Here is a 25153-nt window from a genome sequence, read left to right as displayed (position 1 = left end):
TGGAGGGGGGCCGGATAACCAGAATAGTCCTTAATATTCCAAATGTTGGCAGCAGCATCAATTTATGTAAGAGGCATGATGGTGCTGACTATTCGTTGTCACCCTGTGAGGAGCAGTAAATGGTCAATTTCTGTTTTCTTATATCAGAAGGTGAAATTTATAACTTTGATACCAGGAGACGAGGAAAGACCTCTCCCCGCTCTTTCCAGATATTTTCTTCCCTCTAGCATAAAAGGCCTTTTGTGGTCTCCTGGGCCTTACCATTTTTTTTCTTATCACAAACCCTTCACTGTCTTTGTGTTTCATGGGAGAGAGGCCCGTCACTCTTCCCCATGTATGGAGAAGAACTTTTTTACTTTAGAATAGTCGCCTCCATATGTAGGGGCCCTGATGAAGGAAGTAATCTTAAGAATGTATCAGAAGAACCCTTCTGGATCAGGCCCATCTATTTCAGTGTCCTGTTTTCACACAGCGGCCAACCAGTCGCCCTAGAGGGCCAACAGATAGGGCATAGAGCCTTCCCCTGATGCTGTCTTCTAGCATTGGTATTTAGAGGTAATTGCCTCTGAATGTGGAGGTTCCCTTTACGCATCATAGCTAGTAGCCATTGATGGACCTTAGAAGGTCATCTAGGAGCAGAAAGTGCTGTGACCACCAGACCGGGCCATAAAGACCTGGCTGATAGCAACTGTCCCAGATCAGCCGGCACAGCACCCTTACAGAAATCCCTGCTGTCCATTTGCTCTGGTCTGCACATGAAAGGCATCACTCTAATCTATGAATAACGCTTAACTGTATAGCATTCTTCCTTTTTACTCCTTCTAGGTCCTTCATATGGTCCGCAATGCCAAGCTCGTGGGCCAGTCTATCATTGCCTATCTCCAGAAGAAGGGCTACCCGGAAGTTGCGCTGCATTTTGTGAAGGACGAGAAGACTCGCTTCAGCTTGGCTCTGGAATGTGGCAACATAGAGGTGAGATGCTGAGCTCTGCGATGGGCCTTCTCTCAAGGACTTGGGAGCTAGGAAGACTTTGCTTCCGTGGTTCCTGTGCCACGCCTCTGTAACTAGCAGACTGTGCAGATAGATGCCCAGTTTTTACCATTTTCCAGTTTTAAAGAAACAAGACAACTTAATCAAGTCTTCTCTGTAGAGTTGTCAAATAAGTACAGAATACAAGGGGGTGGATCCGTTCCACTAATGGAGACAGCTTCCCCGACAGAAGAGCCGCCTCTTGCATCAGGAGGAAGTCTCCTTGCACCAGGGGAAGGTGCCATAGCTAGCCAAGTGTAAATGCAGAATGCCAGGGAGGTGTAATCTGAAGTACTGGGAGGTTGTCCAGCATACGTAGGACGATTGGGCAATAATTTATTTATTTAGTCATTCGTTCATTTTGTTAGATTTGTATCCCACCCTCCCCGCATAGCAGGCTCAGGTCGGTTTCCATCAAACACAACAGACAAACAATTAAAACCAATTGAAATACATCCGATAAAATACATCAGAATTCCTGTATGCTAATCAGTGCCTCAACAGAGGAGGTGGTTTATTTCAGATTGGGGTTCCCAGATAGTAATACAGATCTGACCCGCTAAGGGGAAGGACACGCCTGCCGCCTCAACTAAAAGCCTGGCGGAAGAGCTCCGTCTTGCAGGCCATGCAGAACTGTAAAAGGTCCCCTCAGGGCCCTGATCTCATATGGGAGCTCATTCTACCAGGTAGGGCCCAGGACCGGAAAAGCCTAATTGAGGCAAGACAGGCATCCCTGGGGTCAGGGACCACCAGGAGATGTTGATTAGCAGGTCATAAAGCCCTTCGGGGCTCATAAGCAGGGCTATTTTTGGGCAGGAACGCACAGGAACGGAGTTCCGGCTGGCTCCTGAGTTGGCCACGCCCAGCAGGAACTCATTAGCATAATAGGCCACACCCAACAGCAGAAACTCATTAGGATTGGCTACATTAGGGGTGTGTGGCCTAACATGCAAAGGAGTCCCTGCTACAAAAAAAGGCCCTGGGTTTTGACAACAAACAAGGTAAACAGAATAAGAAGCAAAATGCTAATGAGTTCATGCTGTTGGGTGGGGCCTGTTATGCTAATGAGTTCCTGCTGGGCTTTTTCTACAAAAAGAGCCCTGCATAAGAACTTGCCTTGAATGATCAGGGACTTGTCTGTCTTGGCTGGGCCACATCTCATCGGCAGAGTACATTTTTTTTGCATACAGAAGATCCCAAGTTCAGTCCCCACCACTTTCAGCTAAAAGGACCCTGGTCAGGGCTCTGCGAAGACCCCTTTCGCAATGACAGGAGGCAGTTCTAGGCTTGATGGACCAACCGTCTAAGTCATCAGAAGGCCACTTTTTCCCCCATTAGCATAATAGGCCACACCCAACAGCAGAAACTCATTAGGATTGGCTACATTAGGGGTGTGTGGCCTAACATGCAAAGGAGTTCCTGCCACCAAAAAAGCCCTGGGTTTGGACAACAAACAAGGTAAACAGAATAAGAAGCAAAAGGTGGGCGTGGCTGGATGCCCACACTTCTGGTGGCATGGGGGTGTGGCCTTATATGCTAATAGGCGGTGCTGTCAGGGGTGTGGCCTACTATGCTAATGAGTTTCTGCTGTTGGGTGTGGCCTGTTATGCTAATGAGTTCCTGCTGGGCTTTTTCTTCAAAAAAAGCCCTGCTCATAAGAACTTGCCTTGAATGATCAGGGACTCGTCTGTCTTGGCTGGGCCATATCTCATCAGCAGAGTACATGTTTTTTTTGCATACAGAAGATCCCAAGTTCAGTCCCCACCACTTTCAGCTAAAAGGACCCTGGACATCAGGGCTCTGCGAAGACCCCTTTCCCAGTGACAGGAGGCAGTTCTGGGCTTGATGGACCAACCGTCTCAGTCATCAGAAGGCCACTTTTTCCAGCCTGTTCTCTTCGTCCTGTTAGATCGCACTGGAGGCAGCCAAAGCCCTGGATGATAAGAACTGCTGGGAGAAGCTGGGAGAAGTCGCCTTGCTGCAGGGCAACCACCAGATTGTGGAGATGTGCTACCAGCGCACCAAGAACTTCGACAAGCTCTCCTTCCTGTACCTGATCACAGGCAACCTGGAGAAGCTCCGCAAGATGATGAAGATAGGTGGGTCTCCACGACAGGTGGCTTTGCCATCCTCCACAAAGCTGCCGTCATGCAGCAGAAATCTTAGAATGCACAAGTGACACACGAATCGCACATCCCGGTGCTTGGGACAGACTTTTGCAAAGGAACTGAGATTGTTAGGGCACCTTCCTGCCAACTGGAGAGCTTCTATTTGGTGCACGTGCTTTCCGCAATAACCATGGTAGATAGTTTCAGAGGATAGCTGCGTTGGTCTGCAGTTTCGAGTCCTTAAATCCCAACAAGATTTTCAGGGCCGCGTGCATTCAAGAGTCAACGCTCCCTTTGTCGGCATCTCTGGGAGGGAGCTTTGACTCTCGGGAGTTGATACCCTGGAAGTCTCGTTGGTCTTTGAATTGCTGCTGGACTGAAATCTGGCTCCCGTGTTAGACAGCAAAGTTTGAAAGCAGAGATGAAACTCCATTTTGGAATGTTGAAAGTATTTCACGCTGCATGTGGTGAGAGACTGTAGTGCAAGCCCGGTTGGAAGTGAGATGGGTTGTATATCTCTGTGAGCTGGCTGCCCTTTTGCGCACTTGAATCCAGTGGAGGTGTGACTCATGCTCAAAGCAACTCGTGCTTTTGAAAATGGCTTGCTAATGTGATAGTTACATGCATATACATATACATAGACCTTTATTGGCATAACACAGGAACAATAAGGAAGGCAATGGAACAAATAAATTAATAGAACGAATTAATAGATCATAACAAGTTGCATCAAGTTACACCAACAGGGGATCATTTTTCAACTTCCCAAGAATAGTGAACTCAGTTAAAAAAATATAACAATCCAAATGAGCACAAGGGGGTTTAAGACTTATGCGCCCTTACCCTTAGCTTCCAAACATAAGCTAAGAATTCAGCAACAGGCAGGGTAATTGCCGAGAACTTATCAGACAATAGAATTTTAAGATCATTGTCAGTCGAATTCCTTGTGGAAGGTAAGTGGGGACTGATCAAATAGCTGCGCATGGTAGAGTATTGGGGACAGCGTAGAAGGATATGAGCAACTGAATCAGGTTCACTATAGAGACAATTGCAGGTTCTATCCCTATAGGGGATGCCCCTATAGTGATAGTTTAAGAAGACGCCTCTGGCCTGGATAGCCCAGGCTAGACCGATCTCATCCGATCTCGGAAGCTAAGCAGGGTGAGCCCTGGTTCGTCCTGGGACGGGAGGCCACCCAGGAGGTCCAGGGTTGCTACGCAGAGGCAGGCGATGGCAAAACCACCTCTGAATGTCTCCTGCCCTGAAAGCCCTACAGGGTCACCATAAGTCAGCTACAACTTGACAGCCTTCCCTCCCCAAAAAACATAAGGTGGGATTTAGATATTTTAATTCAGGGAGGGGTGGCAGCTCCTAAGAAGAATGTCGATGTGGAGGGTGACTATCCTTATCCTCCCTCGCAGCTGAGATCCGGAAGGACATGAGCGGCCATTACCAGAATGCCCTGTACCTTGGGGATGTAGCAGAGAGGGTGAGGATCCTGAAGAACTGCGGGCAGAGTGAGTAACAGGCCATCTCAAGGACCAGTTTCCCAGCAAGTATACCCTTTCCCAGTCTGGTTCTCAGATTTCCTTCAGTTCTTCCCATCCGGCGGAAGAATGCAACAGCCCCATCTGCAAGCGGCTTGTCCTGCTGGTGAGGCAGCGCTGCCGCAGAGAGCCTTTGTCATCCTGACCTAACTTTGCTTTTCTTCTCTCTCTCTCTTTTGCTTCTCTTAGAATCCTTGGCCTATCTCACGGCCGCAACCCACGGCTTGGATGACGAAGCCGAGAGCCTGAAAGAGACCTTTGACCCAGAAAAGGAAACGGTTAGTGAAGAGCTGCAGGCACACCAGTTCTGGTTGACAGTCCTTTTTTTCCTTGTTACTCCTTTTCAGAAAGGCTAACCACCTACCGGGGGCTAGTTTTAGGGCTGGCATGCTCCATCATCAGTGGCCTGGTAGAGGTCCCATTATACAAGAGGTGCTGCGGCAGTCTAGTGCCTGGGGGCAGCGGCAAAAATACACAGCACAGGAGAATGGCGTGCTCTGTTTTTTCTCTCTCTCTCTCTCTCTCCTTCCCCATTCAAGAAATGGGAGATCATTCCAGAAGCCCATGCAACATCACAGGGAGACCTCTAGGGGGCAGTCTCCTAGGGAAGAAGCAATAAAGCTCCAGTTTGTCCACACGTCTCTTCAAACTTCCAGCACCAGTGTGTGACAGAATCACACTGGTGGAGCATTGCGAACTGTGAGGGCCATGATACAAGCGAAAGTCAAAGGAGTGGCGTGAGAATTGTGCCCCGTTCTCCAGTATAGGTGCCCTCGCTGTCAAGAGGACAGAGGAGGAAGGCAAGGGATGCCCTGTGCCCAGAAATGTGGGATTCACTGCCAGAGGACGTAGTGATGGCCGCAGGCAGCTTTGAAGGAGGATTAGATAGATTCACGGAGGATCGGTCTATCAGTGCCTACTAGCCGTGCTGACTAAAGGGACCCTCCATGTCAGCCTGTCTGTCCCACTGCCAGGAGGCAATGCCAGGGGTAAGCCTTGGCCTCTCTGCCCTGTTGCTGAACCTCCAGAGGAACTGGCTGGCCACTGTGTGAGACGAGAGGCTGGACTAGTAGAAGGACCACTGGTCTGATCCAGCAGGGCTCTTCTGAAGTTATCCCACCCTGCTTATATGAGGGACTTTGTTCCGACCTGTGTAACACCCAGAGAAGTGCTTGAAGGATTTTCCTTTCCTCGTTCCCAGATTCCAGACATCGACCCCGATGCCAAGTTGCTGCAGCCGCCAGCTCCCATCATGCCTCTGGACACCAACTGGCCCCTGCTCACTGTCTCCAAGGGTTTCTTTGAAGGAACAATTGCTAGCAAAGGTAAGGAAGCACCAGTCGCCATGACTGAGTCTCTTCCTCCTTGGGGCATGAGGAAAGGAGGCAAGGGCTCAGCAGGGTCTAGTGATGATCACCCAGAATAGCTGCTTGCTGCAGGAATGGGCTGGTGGGAGGGCACTGTTGGAATGAAACTGGGAGGAGGAGGAGGTGGCGAGGGCATTAGCAAAGGGCCTTCAATTCAAGCCCAGATAGAATCCACCCTTTATATTGCTGGCCCATTGACTGTCTCTGATACACAGAGGTGTTCCCCATAGAGTTAGGCAGAGGCTTTCCTCAGCTGTTTTATACAAGATTCCTGCTAGGCATCAAACCTGTGCCTTTGGCGTGCAAAGCCTATGTTCTACTGCTGGTCTGCAGTGCTGCTCCCACAATACCACAAAGCATCTTAAGACTATTGGCCATCTAATCCAACACTATCAGGCCTTTCGGGGGGTCTCAGTATGAGGTCTTTCCTAGCCCCCCTTTCTATAGTCTAACTGGGGATGCTAAGGTGTTTTGCCCACCAAGCATATACTTCACCCTCTTGCTTTGTCTTCTCCCATGTGGGGCTCTAAAGGGACCAGAACCCATTCCCATTGATGGATACCACACAGTCACCAGCTGCTGGAGAATCCCAGAAACAGGGAGTTGATGGATACCACACAGTCACCAGCTGCTGCTTAGAATCCCAGAAAACAGGGAGCTTAAATGCTTCCCAGAAATATCAAGATGGGTAGCCGTGTTTGTCTATAGCAGAAGAAAAGAGCAAGAATCCAGTAGCACCTTAAAGACCAACAAAATTCGTGGCAGGGGATGAGTCACTGCTCACCTCTTCAGATACCCAGAAAAACAGTGGACTTCTCCATCCCCACAGGTAAAGGAGGTGCATTGGCAGCCGATATTGATATTGACACCGTGGGCACTGAAGGCTGGGGAGAAGATGCTGAGCTGCAGCTGGACGAAGGTGAGAGAGCCCAGCAGCCATTCAGTGTATCCGCAGGCTCCATACCAGAGCTTGGACTCCTTGATGCAGTAAATAGATCTATGCTGGGATTCAGTTTTCCGCACCAGGAATGGAAAGCTTGTCACAAAGCAGAGTGCATGTGCAGAGTGCATTTTTCTCCACTCTAAGCAGCTCCACATACACAGCTAGGGTCTGGAAGGCAGGTTTTCTGTTCCAGAGGGCATGGGTTTTAGGCATGTTTGAACACCCACCCACCCACCCCAATTCAAAAATTGTAAGCGCTGCAGACCCCTATGAGAGGGGGGGAAATACAAGGCGGGATAGAAATCGAAATAAATAAATAAATTTGTAGTGCTTCTTCAGGCTTGCATATTCTGGTACAAGCTGAAAATTAAATTGGATACCTGCATTCCATTGTAACAGTGGAAGGGCGCAGATAGATGCAGGTATGATGGCACGGAATGTTCATAAACATTCAAAGAGCCCTGGATTTTTATTGTTTATTTATTTTAAAATATTTTTGTGCTGCCTTTCTACCCAATCAGGATCCCCCAAGGCAGTAAACAAGGGAACATTAAAACATTTCAGCAATTAAAAACCTTAAAAATGATAAAATAAATCAATAAATACTCAAACCAATAATAATTGTTGGGGGTATGCGAAAAAAAAGTCTTCACCCGCTGGTGGAGGACATTGATTTAGGGAGATGGACGAATCTCCATGGGGAGGGAGGGCCAAAGATTTGAGGAATCTTTTCCTTGGGTTGCCACCCGTTGAACCTCAGATGGCGGGGCAACTGAAGCAGTTGAAATGTTTGCAGTCTAACTTCTGTGCAAGATGGGGGAGGGGGGAAGTTTTTTAAAAACTTGGCTTTGGAGAAGTTGCTTTCATTCTATATTTAATTGTGGTAACTAATCTGAATCTTGGTGTATGTTCAAAGAAGGTACTCTTATAAGGGCTTTAAAAAAAAAACTGATTTGAACTGGTTCTCTCTTTGTTCTCCGGCAGTGGAGAGCCACCAGTTCTGTTTGCAGGCAGGCCTGCTCCCCAGCCTGTTGCCCCCATTCTGAACTGTGGTCTCTCATTTTCCAGATGGCTTTGTGGATGCCGGGGAAGGCTTTGGAGACGAAGCCATGGCTAAAGGCCAAGAAGAAGGTGGCGGATGGGAAGTTGAAGAGGACCTGGATCTCCCACCTGAGCTGGTAATCTTGTTGGAATCCCTAATGAACACATGGGATTCCCTACCGCGAGATGTGCAGGTGGCCAGTGGCTCTTTAAAGGACACAACTTCACCTTAGGCTGTGACCAGCCCTGGTCACTTACTCCAACAAGCACAAGTCTCTGCCCTGCCTCCCTAGATCCTGGCGACTGCAGATGCCCAGGGCTGAGGCTTGGGTGCTGTTGAGGAGATCCACGCACGGGATGACTTTGTGTGTGAAAGCATGGCTTTCCTGCCTCTCCTGCCTCCCCTCCCCCATGGCAACCCGAAATGCTTCTCCTGGGGGGTGGAGGACTTCCAGGAACAGCGTAAATTGGAGGGCAGGATTGGCAAAAGCCACTCCTCCACTCACATGCACAGATATGGTCCAAGCCTAGATCTGATATCCTTCACAGGCAAAGCATAAGCGCTACCACTGAGTAAAGGACTCTCAATAACATGCAGGGCTGCCCCCAAGTCAGACTGCTGGTCTCTCGAGGGCTGTATTATCCGTTAGGACCATCAGGAGCTCTTGAGCTCAGGCAGGGGAGAGAGCCCCTCTCAGTCCCACCACTCTTGTTCCCAGCATCAGAGGTAGCCATCGTGGCTTGCTTGTCCTAAGCTTATCCTTGAGGTAGGAAATAAGGCACAAGGCCAGTCCAACAGTTCTGACCCGCTAGAATTTGTCCTGCTCCCCTCCTCTTGCCTAATAGGTGCCTTCTTTGTGATTTTTTTCCCTCCTAGGATGTCCCTGCTGGTCCTGCAGGAGGAGCAGAGGATGGCTTCTTTGTACCTCCCACCAAAGGCACCAGCCCCGCACAGGTAGGAGGACACATGCGTGGGTATGGTATCTTTAACATGGGGGGGGGGCCTTCAGCTAGCTGTTCAGAGAGCGGAGAAAAGGGGCGGTGCATAGAAAGAGGCTGGAGGCAGATCCTCAAAGGGACAGAGAGTGATTAAAATGTGGAATTCACTGCCAGAGGATGTAGTGATGGCCACAGGAGCAAACAGCTTTAAAGGGGGATTAGATAAGTCTCCCAGTGGCTACTAGCCATGGCAACTGGGGGGCGGGGATCCTCCACATTCAGAGGCACTAATCCTCCGAATTCCAGAGCCAAGAGGCAACATCAGGAGAAGGCCTCAGCCTCTATGCCCTGTTGTGGGCCCTCCAGAGGAATTGGTTGGCCACTGCGTGAGACAGGGTGCTGGACTAGATGGATCACTGCTCTGATCCAGCAGGGCTCTTCTGATGTTCTTTGGTGTGTTCATTTCCAAAATCTGGGGTGTGCTGCTCCAAGCACTTGGAGCAGCTTATAGTCAGTAACAAGCAACTGAGAAGGTTGCTAAACAGCAGGTTCACTACCTTATGAAGCCCAATGAGAGCTCTTTGCCAGGCTCACAAAACTGACTGTGACAAGAAGGATGCCTCAGACCTCTAAGAGCAACGAGGATACCTTAGCTGAGGCTAGAGTTTTGTCTCAGCACAGGTCAAGGTGGCATTGGAGAATTGCCACCTGTCTTCGGATTCTACAGTTCTAACAGAGACCCCTCCCTCTTCCCTTAGGTTTGGTGTAACAATTCCCAGCTGCCGGTCGATCATGTCCTGGCTGGCTCTTTCGAGACATCCATGAGGGTAAGTTGCCTGCGGAGGGTTTTTCTTTGTACTGGGGGGGGGGTTGTTTTTTTCGAGGGGGGGGGGGGAGGGGCAGATTGTTCAGCTTCAAGTCATCACAAAAGATTGCCTGTCCCCATCTCTTAAAGATGTTGCCTTTCCTTTGGAGGTGCAAAGCATCTTGTTTATGTCATCTTTGGCAGTCTGTTGTGTCCTCCAATTGTCTATGTAAGTCAGGGCCTTGTTTGTAGTGGCACCAAAGCTGTAGGATTCCCTTCACAGGGAATTTTGCCGTGTCTTTCCTCATTGGTGTGTTGGCATAGGCTTAAATCTGCTTTATTTTTTTTAATGGGGGTATACAAAATGGTACATACAGGTTTTATGAATGTTCATAGGAAGTTTCTTTACATATTCTGATTACTTTCTGCATTGGTTTCTGTGCTCTAAGATCTATACTGTATATCTGGACTTGGGCACCATCACATTTGAAAGATTGGGGTGGGTGGGTGTTCCTTTTTCCAATGAAGACAAAAGAAGGCAATTTAATAAGAGCAGTTTAAAGAGTGCCATAGGCTAACAGGTCTAGATTTGAGTCCAGTAGCACCTCAGAGATGGAACAAGATTTTCAGGGTATGATCTTTCAAGCGTCAAAGCTGTCTTCATCGGATACCTAACAAAGGCAGCTCTGACTCTCAAACGCTTATACCCTGGAAATCTTGATCTCTGAGGTACTGCTGAGCTCGAATGTAGCTTTTCTGCTGCAGACCAACAGGGCCGCCCCTTCTGAAAATAACAAGCTAATGGATGTTTCAGGAGCGGGGAGTGGGTAATGAAGGGACAGGCCTTATGGAGCGGCGCTTGGGTGGGGAGTTCCTCCAGCTGCGCCTCATCCTGCTTCTTTCCGCTCCCTCTCCCTTCTTCCTCTCCAGCTTCTCCACGACCAGGTGGGAGTGACCACCTTCGCCCCCTACAAGCAGCTCTTCCTGCAGACCTACGCACGGGGCCGCACCACGTACCAGGCCTTGCCCAGCCTGCCCTCCATGTACGGGTACCCTCACCGCAACTGGTAAGCGGCAAGCAGGGAGTCCCTGTTGCTTCCCCGGCAGCGGCCGATCCTGACCTCACCGTTACCCGCCTGTTGCTGATGCATAATCTGAAAGGAAGAAACAAGGCCTTGAACGCCTGGCTCGGCATCCTTCCTCGGGTTCTGCTTTGGCAGGAATCCAGCAGTCTGCTGCTTCGTTGGGAAGCCCCAATCTGGTGGGGCTGCTAGTGAGACAGACCACTGAACCCTCTAGCCTGGTGCCGTCTTCTCCGGCTGGCTGCTGCTCTCCCAGAGTTCTTTTCCAGTCCGGCCGTGAGCTCCTTTTAGGTGCCGGGGCCTTCTGCTGGCAAAGCATTGACCCTCAGTTCATACAAACACATGAAACTGTCAGTCTTGTCTACTCAGACTGGCGGCAGCTCTCCAGAGTCTTTTCACATGAGCTACTGCCAGATGTTTTAACTGGCGGGTTCTGCTTTGGCAGGAATCCAGCAGTCTGCTGCTTCGTTGGGAAGCCCCAATCTGGTGGGGCTGCTAGTGAGACAGACCACTGAACCCTCTAGCCTGGTGCCGTCTTCTCCGGCTGGCTGCTGCTCTCCCAGAGGGAGTTTGTAAGCCGCTCTGAGACACCTTTGGGTAGTGAAGGGCAGGGTATAAATCCAATCTCTTCTTCTTCTTCTTCTTGTCTACTCAGACTGGCGGCAGCTCTCCAGAGTCTCAGGCAGAGGTCTTTCCCATGAGCTACTACCAGATGTTTTAACTGGAGATATTGGGGATTGAACCTGGGGCCTTCCGCATGGGAAGCAGATGCACTGCTACTGAGCCACGGCCCGTCCCCGTATAGCCATTTCCATAGACAATATTGTGTGTCTGTGCAGGTTGGCCTGTGTAGGTGTGTCTGCTGGAGAACTCTGCCCCTGCAGAGGTTAGACTAGATGCCTCATGTTTAATAATCAGATAAACACAGCAGCCTGGGTGTGCCATCCTCCTCTTTGTATTCTTCTCCCTGCATGGAGTTATCTTGCATTCGGAACCAAATACTAGGATGGGGGCCGTGGCTCAGGGGTGGAGCAATTGCTTGGCATGCAGAAAGTCACAGGTTCAATACCCAGCATCTCCAGTTAAAAAGGATTAATGAGGGGATATGAGAGACCTCCACCTGCAACCTTAAAGAGGCACTGCAAGTATGAGTCAACAAGACTGACCTTGATGGGCCACGGGTCATGTTTAAGTGGTGGGGGGCATGAATAAGGAGGATGGAGGATGGGTCTCTATAGCCACCAGCTGTTTTCAGAACCGTTGTCCCTGGTTTCCAGTGGTTACATTTGAGGTTCCACTCATCTGCCTGGCCAGGCTGACCTGCTCATTTGGTGTAGTGGTTAAGAGCACGGACGCTAATCTGGGAGAACTGGGTTTGATTCCCCACTTCTCCACATGCAGCTGCTGGTGTGACCTTGGGTCAGTCGTAAGTTCTTTCAGAGCTGTTCTCTCAAGGGCAGCTCAGGAGAGCTCTCTCAGCCCCACCTACCTCACAGGGTGTCTGTTGTGGGGAGGGGAAGGGAAAGGAGACTGTGAGCCGCTTTGAGACTTCTTCAGAGAGTGAAGGGTGGGGTATAAATCCAATCTTTTCCCTCTTCCCCCACCCCTTCCAGGAAGGATGCTGGGCTAAAAAACGCCCTCCCGGCGGTCGGCCTGAAGCTGAACGACTTGATCCAGCGCCTGCAGCTGTGCTACCAGCTCACCACAGCTGGCAAGTTTGAGGAAGCGGTGGAGAAGTTCCGCTCCATTCTCTTGAGCGTGCCGCTACTCGTGGTGGACAACAAGCAAGAGATCGCAGAGGTGAGCCCCCCCATCTCCCGTGCTCCTTTCCCAAAGTAGGATTAATCCCACTTATAAAAACTTGAGTCCCAGCAGCCCAGCGTCCATACAGACAGAGAGATGTCCTCGGGCATTTGAAGCCAAAGGTCTTAAGGTGAGCTGTGAGGTTCTGCCTGCATGTGCTGTATCAAGCACCCCCAATAGCGTGCCCTGCCCCAGGGCAAGTGGGGGTTTCCCCGTTTCAGTAAGTTAAGCAAGTTACATTGGCACATGACTGCATGTTTTTAGAGCTGCCAGCCAATTTAAGGGGGTGAGAGCTTAGTCGGTTTTGAATTCTGACCCATGTAAACTTTCATATGAGAAACCCATGGGAAACAGAAAACCATACCTGGCTTTTAGATCCTGCATGCATTTGACACAGCAGGGGTGTTCTTGAATGAGGTCTTCCACCTTCTTTCTTCACAGGAGAGAATGCCTGTTCTAAGACTGAGATCTCCACTTGTACTTCTTTGTACATAGTTAAATTAAAAATAATAGAAACCTGCTGTTGGATGTGGTCTGCCCATCAATTTTTAATCAATTACCTTGTCTTACCTCACTACGACACACACTCTTGCTTAATTTTCCCTGCCCTCGTAGTAATTTCTGGAGTTTCACAGAGCTCAGAATTTCTAAGCGTGCATGATAGCAAGTTTAGAGTGCTGGACTAGGATCTAGGAGACCCAGGTTTAGATCCCCATTGGAAGCTTGCTGGGGGATCCCGGGCCAGTCACACACACACAAGCCTAACCTCAAAGGGTGGCTGCAAGGATAAAATAGATAAAGGGAGAATGCTGTAAGCCACTGTGCCTTCCCATTGGGGAGAAAACAGTGGGGTATAAATGAAGTAAATAGAAACCAATTAGCTCTGCCCTCTTGAGGACTAGAAACTTGCTTCTGTAATCCGTCTCTCACTAGTCTCACCCCTTTTTCTGTTTCCTCTTTTTCTGACATTGCAGGCCCAGCAGCTGATTGCCATCTGTCGAGAATACATTGTGGGGCTGTCGATGGAAGTGGAGAGGAAGAAACTGCCCAAGGAGACGCTGGAGCAGCAGAAGCGCATCTGCGAGGTCGGCCATTCCCCTCGGTTACATCCTTGGGCCTGCTGCAAGGGATTTGGGGGGGGGGAGCAGGTTGAGTCCAGTCCTAGACCCTTAGTATTGACTGAAAGGGGCAAGGGGCAATTGTCCAATTACACTCGGGACCTTTGTTGCACGTTCACCTGAGTGTGCACTGGTATCTTCAGGCAGGTTGAGCTGACTCACTCCTGCGTCACCTAGTTTTTAAAAACTCAAATCTCCCTGGTATACCAAACGCATGCCACGTTTACAAAGCAATTAAACAGGTCAGTTATGCCAGTTCAAAGGATTCCCACATCTGTATTCTTGCTTTGAGAGCATTGGTGAACCAGAGACCATCTAGTCTAGCATCCCTTACAGAAATCCTTGCAGGCAGTAGGCGGTCCCCACTTGGCCAATGGTTCATGTGCAGGACTGTGGACTGCCTTCTTCCCTCTCCTGTGCTAAGGAGACGGTGATGGCTGGGACTGAAGCACCAAGAGCAGGTTGATGATCGCCCACAAGGACCCCTTTGTGGGCGGGCTGACCTCTGTCCCATCTCCTTCCAAGTGTTTGAATTGGGAGAGATCCTAGTGAACATCTCCTTTCTCCCTGGTGAAACCTGCCGGGCCCAGCTGAAAGCAAACCCCTCTCTGGAATCGTGTTCTTCTTCTTCCCCCAACAGATGGCCGCCTATTTCACCCACTCCAGCCTGCAGCCTGTCCACATGATCCTGGTGCTGCGGACCGCCCTGAACCTCTTCTTCAAGCTCAAGAACTTCAAGACGGCAGCCACCTTTGCTCGCCGCCTCCTGGAGCTCGGCCCCAAGCCTGAAGTAGCCCAGCAAGTGAGCACCCAGAGGGGGAGGGGAGGGAGGGACTGCCTGAAAGGACTCCGACCGTGAGCAGGGCGGTACCCGGGGATGCGGGAATCCCACTCTTGATGGCAGACTGAGTGCTGTGCTTTAAAACATTCCAGGGTGCTCGTTCTCTGGGGACTGGGAAAGGTCTGCCTGGAAACAAGGGGAGCCACGTATGGCTCCGAGGCGTTTTGCTGCCCCAGATGCCCTCTTCCTGTACCACTCAAGGCAACTTGCCGAGTCAGTCTCTCCAATGCCACTTCGCACCTGGTATAAGCAGCATGGGTCCAGGAGGTGATGACAGGCCCCAGCCCACACGTCACCTCCACCTGCATCACTTCCCTGTACCAGCTTGGCACTCCAAGGAGCTCTGCTCAGACAGCAGACTACCCCTGACAGCACAAGACCCTGGAGTTAGCTGGAGTCTCCCAACACTGGATGGCCCAGGCAGGCCTGATCTCATCAGATCTCAGAAGCTAAGCAAGGTCAGCCATGGCTAGTATTTGGAAGGGAGACCGCCAAGGAATATCAGGGGTGTGATGCAGAGGCAGGCAATGGCGAACCACCTCTGAAATGTCTCTTGTCTTAAAAGCAAGTCTAGCTCGCCACCTAGTGGAGCATAACGATAAAGAGCTAGCTCTTCCGGCTGCCAAACAATCTTAGGATCTCCTGGCTATACTGGGCCAGTCCAGACCATTAGCTTGACTCTGAAATGTCCTTCAAGTCCTTAATAACAAGCAAGAAAGCTCTCTTGCAGGAGAGCAGGGAATGCCATTTTCCATCCTTCACATTCCCCAAGAGCCACCAGCTCTAGAAGTCAGCTGGAACTCAACGGTGAAGCACACACGGTGCCCTCCTAAGCAGAGCTGACAGTGGCAAGTGCTGTCAAGTTGCAGCTGACATAAAGCAATCCTATAGGGTTTTCAAGACGAGACAAGCAGAGGTGGTTTGGCAGGGCCTGCTTCTGCTTCCAGGTTCTGATGAGATCGGGCTAGCCTGGCCCACCCAGGTCAGGGCATGCAGGGTTGCACCTTTCTAAACCCATTGAAGCCGATGGGCTTAGGCAGATGACACTGCTGGTTACTGCTAAATGATTCAGACTCATTGTTTAAGAATGCCAAGTCCCTTGCAGGAGCAGGTCTCTCTAATCCAGCACTCTTTGCAGAGAATCTCAGCAGCCAGCAGGAGATCCACAGGAGGTAGTTTTTCACCCTCACAGGCAGATGTCTTTTACCAAAGGCTTTTGGCTGCAGTGGGTAAAATGAAGACTCACAGGCTTATGGTACCTCTGACACTGTCAGTTGTGGAGAGGTGGGCAAGGAAAGGTTCTGTCTTCATGCTCTCCTCATCTTCCTGGAGCATCTCTCTCATTCACTCTTTCAGGTTCCCGGGCAGGATGAGGACTCTGAATAGCCCAGTGTGTCATGTCCAGTGTTCCCTCTAAGCTGAGGTAGTGTGAGCTAGCTCACAGTTGTTTAGCCTCTGGCTCACACATTTTTGTCTTGGCTCAGGAAGGAATGGCTCCAGAGCAAACTGATTTATGCAGTAGCCAAATCGCTTGCTCACAACTTTAATGCCAGTAGCTCACAAAGTAGGATTTTTGCTCACAAGACTGCGTGGCTTAGAGGGAACATTGGTCATGTCTGGTTCTCAGTTCTCCACTGTACTCCCCCAAAGTAGAAATCTTCATGAAAATGGAGGCTCCAGGTAGATAGATGGAATGGTGGCCAAAAAGCAGGGGGATTGCCGAGTGGCGTATGTGTTATCTGCACAGTCAGGGGGAAGTAGAGGAGACGGCCTTGTTCCCCCTATTAATGCTGAAGACCTCAAGAAACAGGCCACCTTCCAACTTCTCGTTCACATCTCACCTGTCGCACCCTCCCCTGCAGTAGTTCAGTTTCCTTTTTCTACCCTCTTCCCAGACCCGCAAAATCCTAACCGCGTGCGAGAAGAACCCCACCGACGCCTACCAGCTCAACTACGACATGCACAACCCCTTTGACATCTGTGCCGCCTCCTACCGGCCCATCTACCGGGGCAAGCCGGTGGAGAAGTGCCCGCTCAGCGGTGCCTGTTACTTTCCCGAGTTCCGTGGTCAGATCTGCAGAGTCACAACTGTAAGTACCAGCTGTATCACTCCTCCCTGGACCAGTCCTTGCCCTTGATAGTTGCCCACCTGGCATTCTTCTTCATATCATTTGTGAGCCTAGGCCAAAGAGGATGCCTGCGTGCAGTGACTTGACAAGGTGTTTCAAGAGAGACCGAGGCTGGCCGTGTCTGCAGAAGCAGCCAATAGGAGTGGAGACGGAGGACACGGCTTCTGAATGCTCTTTTTTTGCAGTGAGGTTAATTCCCTGCGGGGACTCATTCTAGCTGCAGGAGGGGAGCTGATACCCCACTTTATTCCCCAGTGGGGACCCAAAGCAATTGATAACATCATTCTTCCCTCCTTGATTTGTGCCATTTTAGAATCAGTACAGTCTGCGTGTCTGTCTCTCTCTATCACTGCTCATACGGGTATCACCTTAAGCAGAAATTGGAAGACCTTACTCAGTATTATTTCTTTTGTATTTGATTATTGGTAATTCCATATCTGTAAGTAAAGGGGTGACTAAATTAGCCCTCAACTCATTGAATATAGGGCACTCCATAATCATATGTTCAATGATTTCAGTTTTATCATATGAGCATCTGCATGTTCTATTAAAGTATGATACTCTATTGTATCTGCTCTCCAAAACTGCCAAGGGAAGAATGTTCAGTCTTTCCAAAGTAAAAGCTCTTCTAAGTTTTGGGACTGTTAATTGACAAAAATATTTCAGCAGTTGCATCGGGAAGGCAATTCCCAAATGGAGTGTCGAACATACCCTGCGCGCCCTAATAGACGTACTTGTAAAATCCGATTTCCTTACAGATTTTTAAATTCGTCTTCTAATGTCTTTAGTCCCTTCTGAGGGAGGATCTACTCGTGGGGGAGGGCGGGGTAAAAATGTCTAAATAAAAATAAATAAATAAATAAAAAATACTTAGGCTTATCCAGGCAGGTGCACATTACAGCCAATGGGATCAACTCTTAGAAAAGAAAATGGAATGCCTAGGAATAACAAATGTGATTAAAAATATAGAATCAGTACAGTCTGATGCTGTTATCTTAGGAATATACTGCCTCATTCCACTCTCTGTATCAGGTTTTAGTATTTTATTATGGGATGGAAGATTGGGGGGGGGGGGGCAGAGTCTTGCCTTTGCAGAGAAACACTTGATTTTATTTATAGTCCACCTTTTTCACTGGGGTTGAAGGCGGATCACACAGAATGATCACCAGAAAGGGACATTCATTAAACAGTGAAATAGGGTTAGGGCTGTAGAACCAGCCAGAAATCTAAAAAAACCACCCCAGAACTGAAGTAAAGCAGAAGTGTTAACATGACACATTAAATGATGCAAGATGAGATAGCAGGATCCAGTTTACAGCAAACTGTATACCAGTGATGGCGAACCTTTTAGAGACCGAGTGCCCAAACTGCGACCCAAAACCCACTTATTTATCGCAAAGTGCCAACACAGCAATTTAACCTGGATACTGAGGTTTTACTTTAGAAAAAACAACTCATACATGAACTTAAGATGATCCAAACAAAGTAAGGAAAGCAATCCCAAATGCTTTCATTTACTTAAAATTATTTGGCAGAGAATTCGACACTTTAATGATGGTCTGGGCCTGGCTGGGGCGATGGCACGCGTGCCCACAGAGAGGGCTTTGAGTGCCACCTCTGGCACCCGTGCCATAGGTTCGCCACCACTGCTGTATACAGTCACATGAACTGCAGTCCCTAACGGTTTCTCTAAGTAGCTTTGTCGGAGCATTTTGTACAGCGCTACCCCGTTGCCCTTGAATCATTCACTTTTGCATCATTTGTGGAAAGCCGGGAGGGGGAGAGGCTTCCTGACCTCCTCAGGCAGGCCTCTCCCCACCAGGTGGCCCTTAAGCAGTTCTCCAGGCGTTCTAGCCTTCACAGAAAGTGCAGTGACGCAGAAGCCGTTGTTGCTCTTAAAACACAGAGGCACCTCGGTTCTCCAAAGCGAGCCACTGTCAGGATTTACCGGCCGTCTCCTCCTCTCTGGCATAAGCTGTTCTCGTACTGCCGAGTTGGGCAGGAATTGAGAAAGACCTGAGGGACAATGTTCCCTCTAAGCTGCGGAGTCTTGTGAGCAAAAATTCTACTTTGTGAGCTGCTGGCATTAAAGTTGTGAGCGAGGCATTTGGATACTGCATAAATCAGTTTGCTCTGGAGCCATCCCTTCCTGAGCTAAGACAAAAATGTGTGAGCTGGAGGCTAAAAAACTGTGAGCTAGCTCACACTAACTCAGCTTAGAGGGAACACTGGTGAGGGACCTGACCAGTTCTCCCCTTTTGTCTTCGTATTGATTTCGGTGGAGTGGGGGAAGAGGGGGTCCCACAGATCACTTTTGGACTTGGGCCTCTGCTAAAGTTTATGCTTGCCAAAAAGCCTTTGACAGCACACTGAACACTGGAGGCAGACTTAACGCCTGCAGAGCCAGCGCAACGGACTGTGGTGAAGCGATCCCTGCTTTTGTGGCTTTGGGGGAGGCACTCAAAGCATCAAGGGATCTCACTGCATTCTGGGCACTTCCAAGCCCAGCACTAAGTATTGGGGAGAATTCTGCCCTCGTTCAGTCTCCAGAGAAGGCAGGCAGGCAGGCAGGCAGGCAGGCTTTCTCCCCAGGTCATAAGACACGTTCACTGGCACCAAGTTCGTAAGAGCAATGGTAGAGGACCCTTCCCCCGGGTTTTAAGCCCTAAGGATGACTGTAACAAAAGTCCCTTTTGGTCCCCCAGGTAACGGAGATTGGCAAAGACGTCATCGGCTTGAGGATCAGCCCTCTGCAGTTCCGCTGAAGCGATGTTTCCACCCAAGGAGATACTTCCACTCCTCTTCGACTTCTTTCCAGTAGCTGATGGGATCTTTTTTTTTTTTTTAAGTATTTCCATCCCCTTGAACATGCTTCCTCCCAAAGCCCTGATGATCACACACCCCTACGCTATCCCTGTTCGACGTAGCAGTTCAGTGGCATGACGAAGTCTCTGTGCCAGACACGCACAGATGAGTGGCAAGGCCAGTGGTGTAATCGGCAGTCTGTTCTGGGTCCCCCGCTTCCCTCTCCCCACCCCCTTCTGCCCATTACGTCTGTAAGAATCCGAGTCTGAAGACAAAGCTGCATCCCGAAACCCCACCCACCACCTTCCTGCCTGTTGCTGGGGGGGGGCAGAACGACTTGACTTCGGAGGGCTTTTAAAAACAGGAACCCACAGAAGATTGTCCTTAACGAAAAGAGGCCTTTGTGAAATTCTGTTCAGGAGCAAAAAAAACACTGAAGTGTCTCCAAAGCCCTACTCCTTTTTACACCCACTCCCCTTTCTGTATCCCTCTATCACAATAAAGTGACATTACACCAAATGGGGGGGAAAGGAGTCTCTTGTATTAGTGGTGTTCAGCTGACAAGAAATAAGGCGTGTGAAACACTGGCATTGTCCCCCATGGGAAGGACCAATTTCCTTCCTTGATTCAGAGAAACTGGCCATGGAGTGGAGGAAAGCTTCCCGAGAAGCCCCAGGCCTCAGTACTGGAAATCTGAATCCCTGATGGTATACTTTCTGCCAGGGATACCTTGGTGGCAACACTGGGAAATGGGATGCCAGACTAAACGGACATCGGTTTGATCCAGCAGGGCTGCTCTTAGGTTCTTACGTGTTGGTTATTGGCGTTCAGGGCTGTTTGCGAGGAACCCACAATAGTAGGATTAACGGGGGATAACTTCTAGGAGCAGACATGGTTTCTGCAAGCTGCTGTCCAGGGTACAACACTAGAGAACTGGCTCAGGCAGACACCATCCGTCAAGTCATGCTGGGTTGCACTGCTTTATCATGGAGTGGAAATTGGTCACTTTCTATGGAGACTTAAGAGTGGAGATGGGGGTGGTATTGGAAGAGGAAGGCTATGACAGAAAGGAGGCGGAGTTGGAACATGCCGGGTGCTGCTCCATCAGTGTATCCCCCCTCCACAGTTCTTTCCGGCCAGCTTACAGTCCCAGAACCTCTTGATTTAAGACGTGTTGCCCGGAGGCAATCAGCAGATGTTCCCTTTCGACGCACCAAGGAAAAAGACAACCCCGATCCTTCCGGTCGTGCAGCAAAACAGAAGGTGGGGAGAGGATTCTCCTGCTGGCCCCCACACTGGGAGTGCTGATGGCTCCTCCTTCCGGGGCTGCCCGGTTCTCCCTCATCGAGGCACGGGTGGTGGCTACCCAATGATGGGTGTTCTCTCAGCATTCCATGGCTGGTCGCTTCTCGGTGACAAGCGGGATGGGGTTTTACTCACGCACTCGACGAACAAGCGCAGCAGCAACATGCACCAAAAGAAGAAGTTCACCCAAGCGGCTGCCTGAAGCAAGAAAAGAGATATCAGATGGTGAAGGCAGAGGGTAGACGGTCAAACCCCCCCCCAGATCCCACGTACATTCATCTTACAGCTAAACTGCTAGTAGAGAGAGCCAGTTTGGTGTAGTGGTTAAGTGCGCGGACTCTAATCTGGGAGAACCGGGTTTGATTCCCCACTCCTCCACTTGCACCTGCTGATGTGACCTTGGGTCAGTCACAAGCTCTGGCACAGCTGTCCTTGAAAAAGAGCAGTTTGTGTCAGAGCTCTCTCAGCCCCACCCACCTCACAGGGTGTCTGTTGGGGGAGGGAAAGGGAAAGGAGTTTGTAGGCCGCTCTGAGACTCCAAGTGAAGGGCGGGGTATAAATCCAATCTCTTCTTCTAGTACAGAGAGTTCTCCCAACACATTTTACTTCAGTGTACTCTCCGTGTCCCCACAGGGATTCTTCTAGCTGCTGAACTAATTTTTAATCACTTCTAATCCTGATACATGCCTGCGTAGCATCCGAGATCAGTGCAGTGTCATCGGTTGGTGGTCCCTTCATAAGACGTTTGCTGGTTCTCCGTCACAGCCACGGTTCTCCGTAGCTGCCCTTGCTTTGCAGAATGGCTTGCCTGAGAAAAGCTGCCTTTCTCTGGCGAAGAGTTAGGAAGCCATATAAGGCAGTATTACTCCTGCAGGCCTTTGGGAATGGAGGTTGGATCTAGTCCCCTTTTCCACTAGTGGGAAAAGAAAGGGGAGTAGCCCTTGAACTCCTCCCCCAGTAGACCATGATGGTGACCACAGGGCCTGCATGGACAAAAGCCATGTGTGAGGGGACTGTAGTGAGAATTGGGCACGACTGTGAGTGGAAAAGCTGGCCGGATCCAATGGCAGCCCACCCACTGTCTAGAAGAAGAGGAGGTTGGATTTATACCTTCACTACCCCAAAGGTGTCTCAGAGCGGCTTACAAACTCCTTCCCCTCCCCACAACAGACACCTTGTGACAATGTTCCCTGTAAGCTATGGAGCTCTGTGAGCAAAAATTCTACTCTGTGAGCTACTAGCATTAACGTGAGCAGGAGATTTGGCTGCTGCATAAATTAGTTTGCTTTGGAGCCATCCTTCCTGAGCTAAGACAAAAATGTGTGAGCCAGAGGCTAAAAACCTGTGAGCTAGCTCACACCAACTCAGCTTAGAGGGAACACTGCTTGTGAGGTAGGCGGGGCTGAGAGAGCTCTTGACAGAAACTGCTCTTTTTTCAAGGACAGCTCTTATCAGACCTACGGCTTGCCCAAGGTCATCCAGCCAGGTGCAAGTGGAGAAGTGGGGAATCAAACCCGGTTCTCCCAGATTAGAGTCTGCGCACTTAACCACTACACCAGACTGGCTCTGAGGCACCTAAGCTCTGCAGGTGCCAGGCAAAATACTGGCAGGCACCTTGGTTCCCACAAGCACCATGTTGGAGAACCCTGGTGTACACAATTACACTCGAGCTACACTAAGAACCCACACCTGCTGCAAACTCTGTATTAGGGCGTATTACAGCTGCTACTGTAATGCCCCTATATAGATACATGGTGTGGCCTCATTTAGAATACTGCATACAGTTCTGGTCACTGTCTCCAAAAGGACATTGCAGAGCTGGAAAAGTATACAAGAGGGCAACCAAGATGATGAGGGTTTGGAGCACCTTACCTAGGAGGAAAAGCTGAAGAGCCTGAGACTTTTCAGTGCAGAAAGGAGACCACTAAGGGGGGGGGGGGCATGATAAATATTTATTTTTATTTATTTATCTTTGAATTTATATCCCACCCTACCCCGAAGGCTCAGAGCGGCTAACAGGAGGCACACAGTGCCAAGACTGATAGAGAGTTGACAAAAAAAAAAAAATCTCCCTCTCCCCAAATACTAGAACTTGAGGGCAACCAATGGAACTGATGAGCAGTCGATTCAGGATGTACACAAGGAAATACTTCTTTACACAGAGAGTGATTAAAATGTGGAATCTGCTGCCAGAGGATGGTCACAGGAATAAGCAGCTTTATAAAAGGGATGAGATAGATTCATGGAGGATATGTCTAGTTATCAGTAGCTATTAGCCATGGTCACTGAGGGGAACCTCCACATTCAGAGGCACTAAACCTCTGAATGCCAGAGCCAGGAGGCAACATCAGGGGAAGGCCTCGGCCTCTATGCCCTGCTGTTGGCCCTCCAGAGGAACTGGCTGACCACTGGGTGAGACAGGATGCTGGACTAGATGGACCACTGGTCTGACTCAGCAGGTCTCTTCTTATGCTGCCAGTCTAGAGGTGCAGTTCACTAGTTTTTATATTGTACATGTGTATTTAAAAGTGTGTGGGGGGGAGATCTCCAGGTAGATTATCCTTCCTTTTGAGCAGGAAGGAAGAGGCAGGTTGGCCTTTCCGGTTCCTTCCATGGCCTAGCAAGATTTCAGCCCAATTCAGAGACAAGCCCAGCCGTCAACGTGAATGCAATCAAGTACAGCAAACCTGAAGCACTGCTCACCTCTGCCGTGTAGAGGTTGTCATAGAACCTTCCAGCTTGGTAAGGGGGGACCCAAGGTCGATGCTGGGCTTCTTGGCAGCTAGGCACGAGGCAAGAAGGACAAAGTCACTGGGGATCGACCCACCGATTCCCACCAAGTTGCTTACAAAGTTTCTGATGGAGAGAGTCCTAGGAGTGCCACAGATAGACCACCCCATACAGGACCAAACCTCTGAGAAATCTACAGGCACTGTCTTCAGCTGCTTCATGGGGGGACAGGGCTTTGACCCAGGAGCATCTTGCTTAGCAGATTCTGGGCATCACTGCCTCTGGGTTGCACAGACAGCCACTTAACCGGGAAAAAAACCCTTGCAAAGTTTTTGGTCACCGCAAAACACCTACCTTGAGGCAGCTGCAGATTTCAGAACGGAGGCACAGAAGCTGTCCATCCCAACCCGAAGGATGCAGGCTGAGATAAGCAAGAAGAAGAGGACCACGGCCGCCAGCACCATCGATCCCCTGAGCCAGATATGCTCCCTGAGGCGGGACAAAGAAGAGAGGCAGTCAAGAGTGAGGAAAATGGGCCACTCTCTTAACTTCCCTCACTCCACCCTCCGGACTCCACACTCACGGTTCTCCTTCCCCAAAGCAAATGCTATAGATGCCGTAGAGAAGAGCCAGGAAGCAGAAAATGGCGGCGAGGGAAGAAATGACTGCGACGAAGTAGCAGAGGGAGACGGGGCTGGAGCTGCTGAGATTCAACGTCCCGTTGTAGACCACGGACCCATACAAAATACACTGGCCACCAAATTCTCCCTGAGGGAAAATGAAATATTAGGGCCATATGAAGGTACCATTTTACATGTATTTGGTTTTTCACTGTGAGAGAAATTTCACCTCGTTTGTTTTCTTTGTTAGCCAGTTTAAAGCAGCGGTTAGTGTCTGACAGGGATTAGGGATACCTGGGTTCCAGTCCCTATTCTACTTGCTGGATGACTTCTCAGCCTAGCCTACCTTGCAAGGATGTTGTGAGGATAAAATGGGGGAGGAGAACCATCTATGGCAGGGGTGGCCAAACTGTGGCTTCGGAGCCACAAGCGACTCGTTCACACATATTGTGCAGTTCCTGGCAGGGCGGCTGGGGACGTGAAGGGGAGGCATGCCTTCCCGATCGGTCTTCCCTTCCCTTCCCTCTAGCTTGAAGAAACAATGACTGAGGGGAGACATGATTGAGGTTTATAAGATTATGCATGGGATAGAGAAGGTAGAGAAAGAGGTACTTTTCTCCCTTTCTCACAATATAAGAACTCGTGGGCACTCCATGAAATTGCTGAGCGGTCGGGTTAGAACGGATAAAAGGTAGTACTTCTTCCCCCAAAGAATGATTAACACTTGGAATTCACTGCCACAGGAGGTGGTGGCGGCTACAAGCATGGACGGCTTCAAGAGGGAATTAGATAAGCACAAGGGGCGGGGCCCGCGATACTCGCGGGGGGGGGCAGAGGAAGCAGCAGGAGGAGGTAAGTACCCCCCCCATCCCGCTGGTTCCCCGTCTCCTCCACCCCCCCTTGCCTTTCCTCCCCCTTGCCTTCCCCCCCCCCGGCTTCTC

The 25153-nt window shown here is 50.0% G+C and overlaps 2 protein-coding genes across 2 annotated transcripts in view; one reads left to right on the top strand and one right to left on the bottom strand.

Moving 5' to 3' along the window:
- COPA (coatomer protein complex subunit alpha) overlaps window positions 1-19723 on the top strand; it is a 51656-nt gene extending 31933 nt beyond the window's left edge. Inside the window, 15 exon segments of the mRNA XM_015412124.1 lie at window positions 826-972; window positions 2939-3128; window positions 4559-4654; window positions 4874-4962; window positions 5886-6009; window positions 6881-6970; window positions 8063-8172; window positions 8913-8990; window positions 9733-9801; window positions 10710-10846; window positions 12475-12661; window positions 13639-13749; window positions 14423-14584; window positions 16519-16713; window positions 19458-19723. Coding sequence (XP_015267610.1) covers window positions 826-972; window positions 2939-3128; window positions 4559-4654; window positions 4874-4962; window positions 5886-6009; window positions 6881-6970; window positions 8063-8172; window positions 8913-8990; window positions 9733-9801; window positions 10710-10846; window positions 12475-12661; window positions 13639-13749; window positions 14423-14584; window positions 16519-16713; window positions 19458-19517 — 1845 coding nt within the window. The 3' untranslated portion in view covers window positions 19518-19723.
- A 420-nt stretch (window positions 19724-20143) lies between these two features.
- The window catches only part of TMEM179B (transmembrane protein 179B), a 14933-nt gene continuing 9923 nt past the window's right edge, over window positions 20144-25153 (bottom strand). The window contains exons 2-5 of the mRNA XM_015412123.1: window positions 24176-24360; window positions 23947-24081; window positions 23566-23644; window positions 20144-21060 (exon numbers count right to left, since the gene is read on the bottom strand). Of these exons, the coding sequence (XP_015267609.1) occupies window positions 20920-21060; window positions 23566-23644; window positions 23947-24081; window positions 24176-24360 (540 nt within the window). The 3' untranslated portion in view covers window positions 20144-20919. The remainder of the gene's footprint in view (window positions 21061-23565; window positions 23645-23946; window positions 24082-24175; window positions 24361-25153) is intronic.

The sequence above is a fragment of the Gekko japonicus genome, unplaced genomic scaffold (genome assembly GCF_001447785.1).
Source record: "Gekko japonicus isolate JY-2015 unplaced genomic scaffold, Gekko_japonicus_V1.1 scaffold1903, whole genome shotgun sequence".
NCBI classification, from domain to species: Eukaryota; Metazoa; Chordata; class Lepidosauria; order Squamata; family Gekkonidae; genus Gekko; species Gekko japonicus.
The sequence above is the reverse complement of the archived record's forward strand: the minus strand, read 5'-3'. Positions and strand labels throughout refer to the sequence as shown.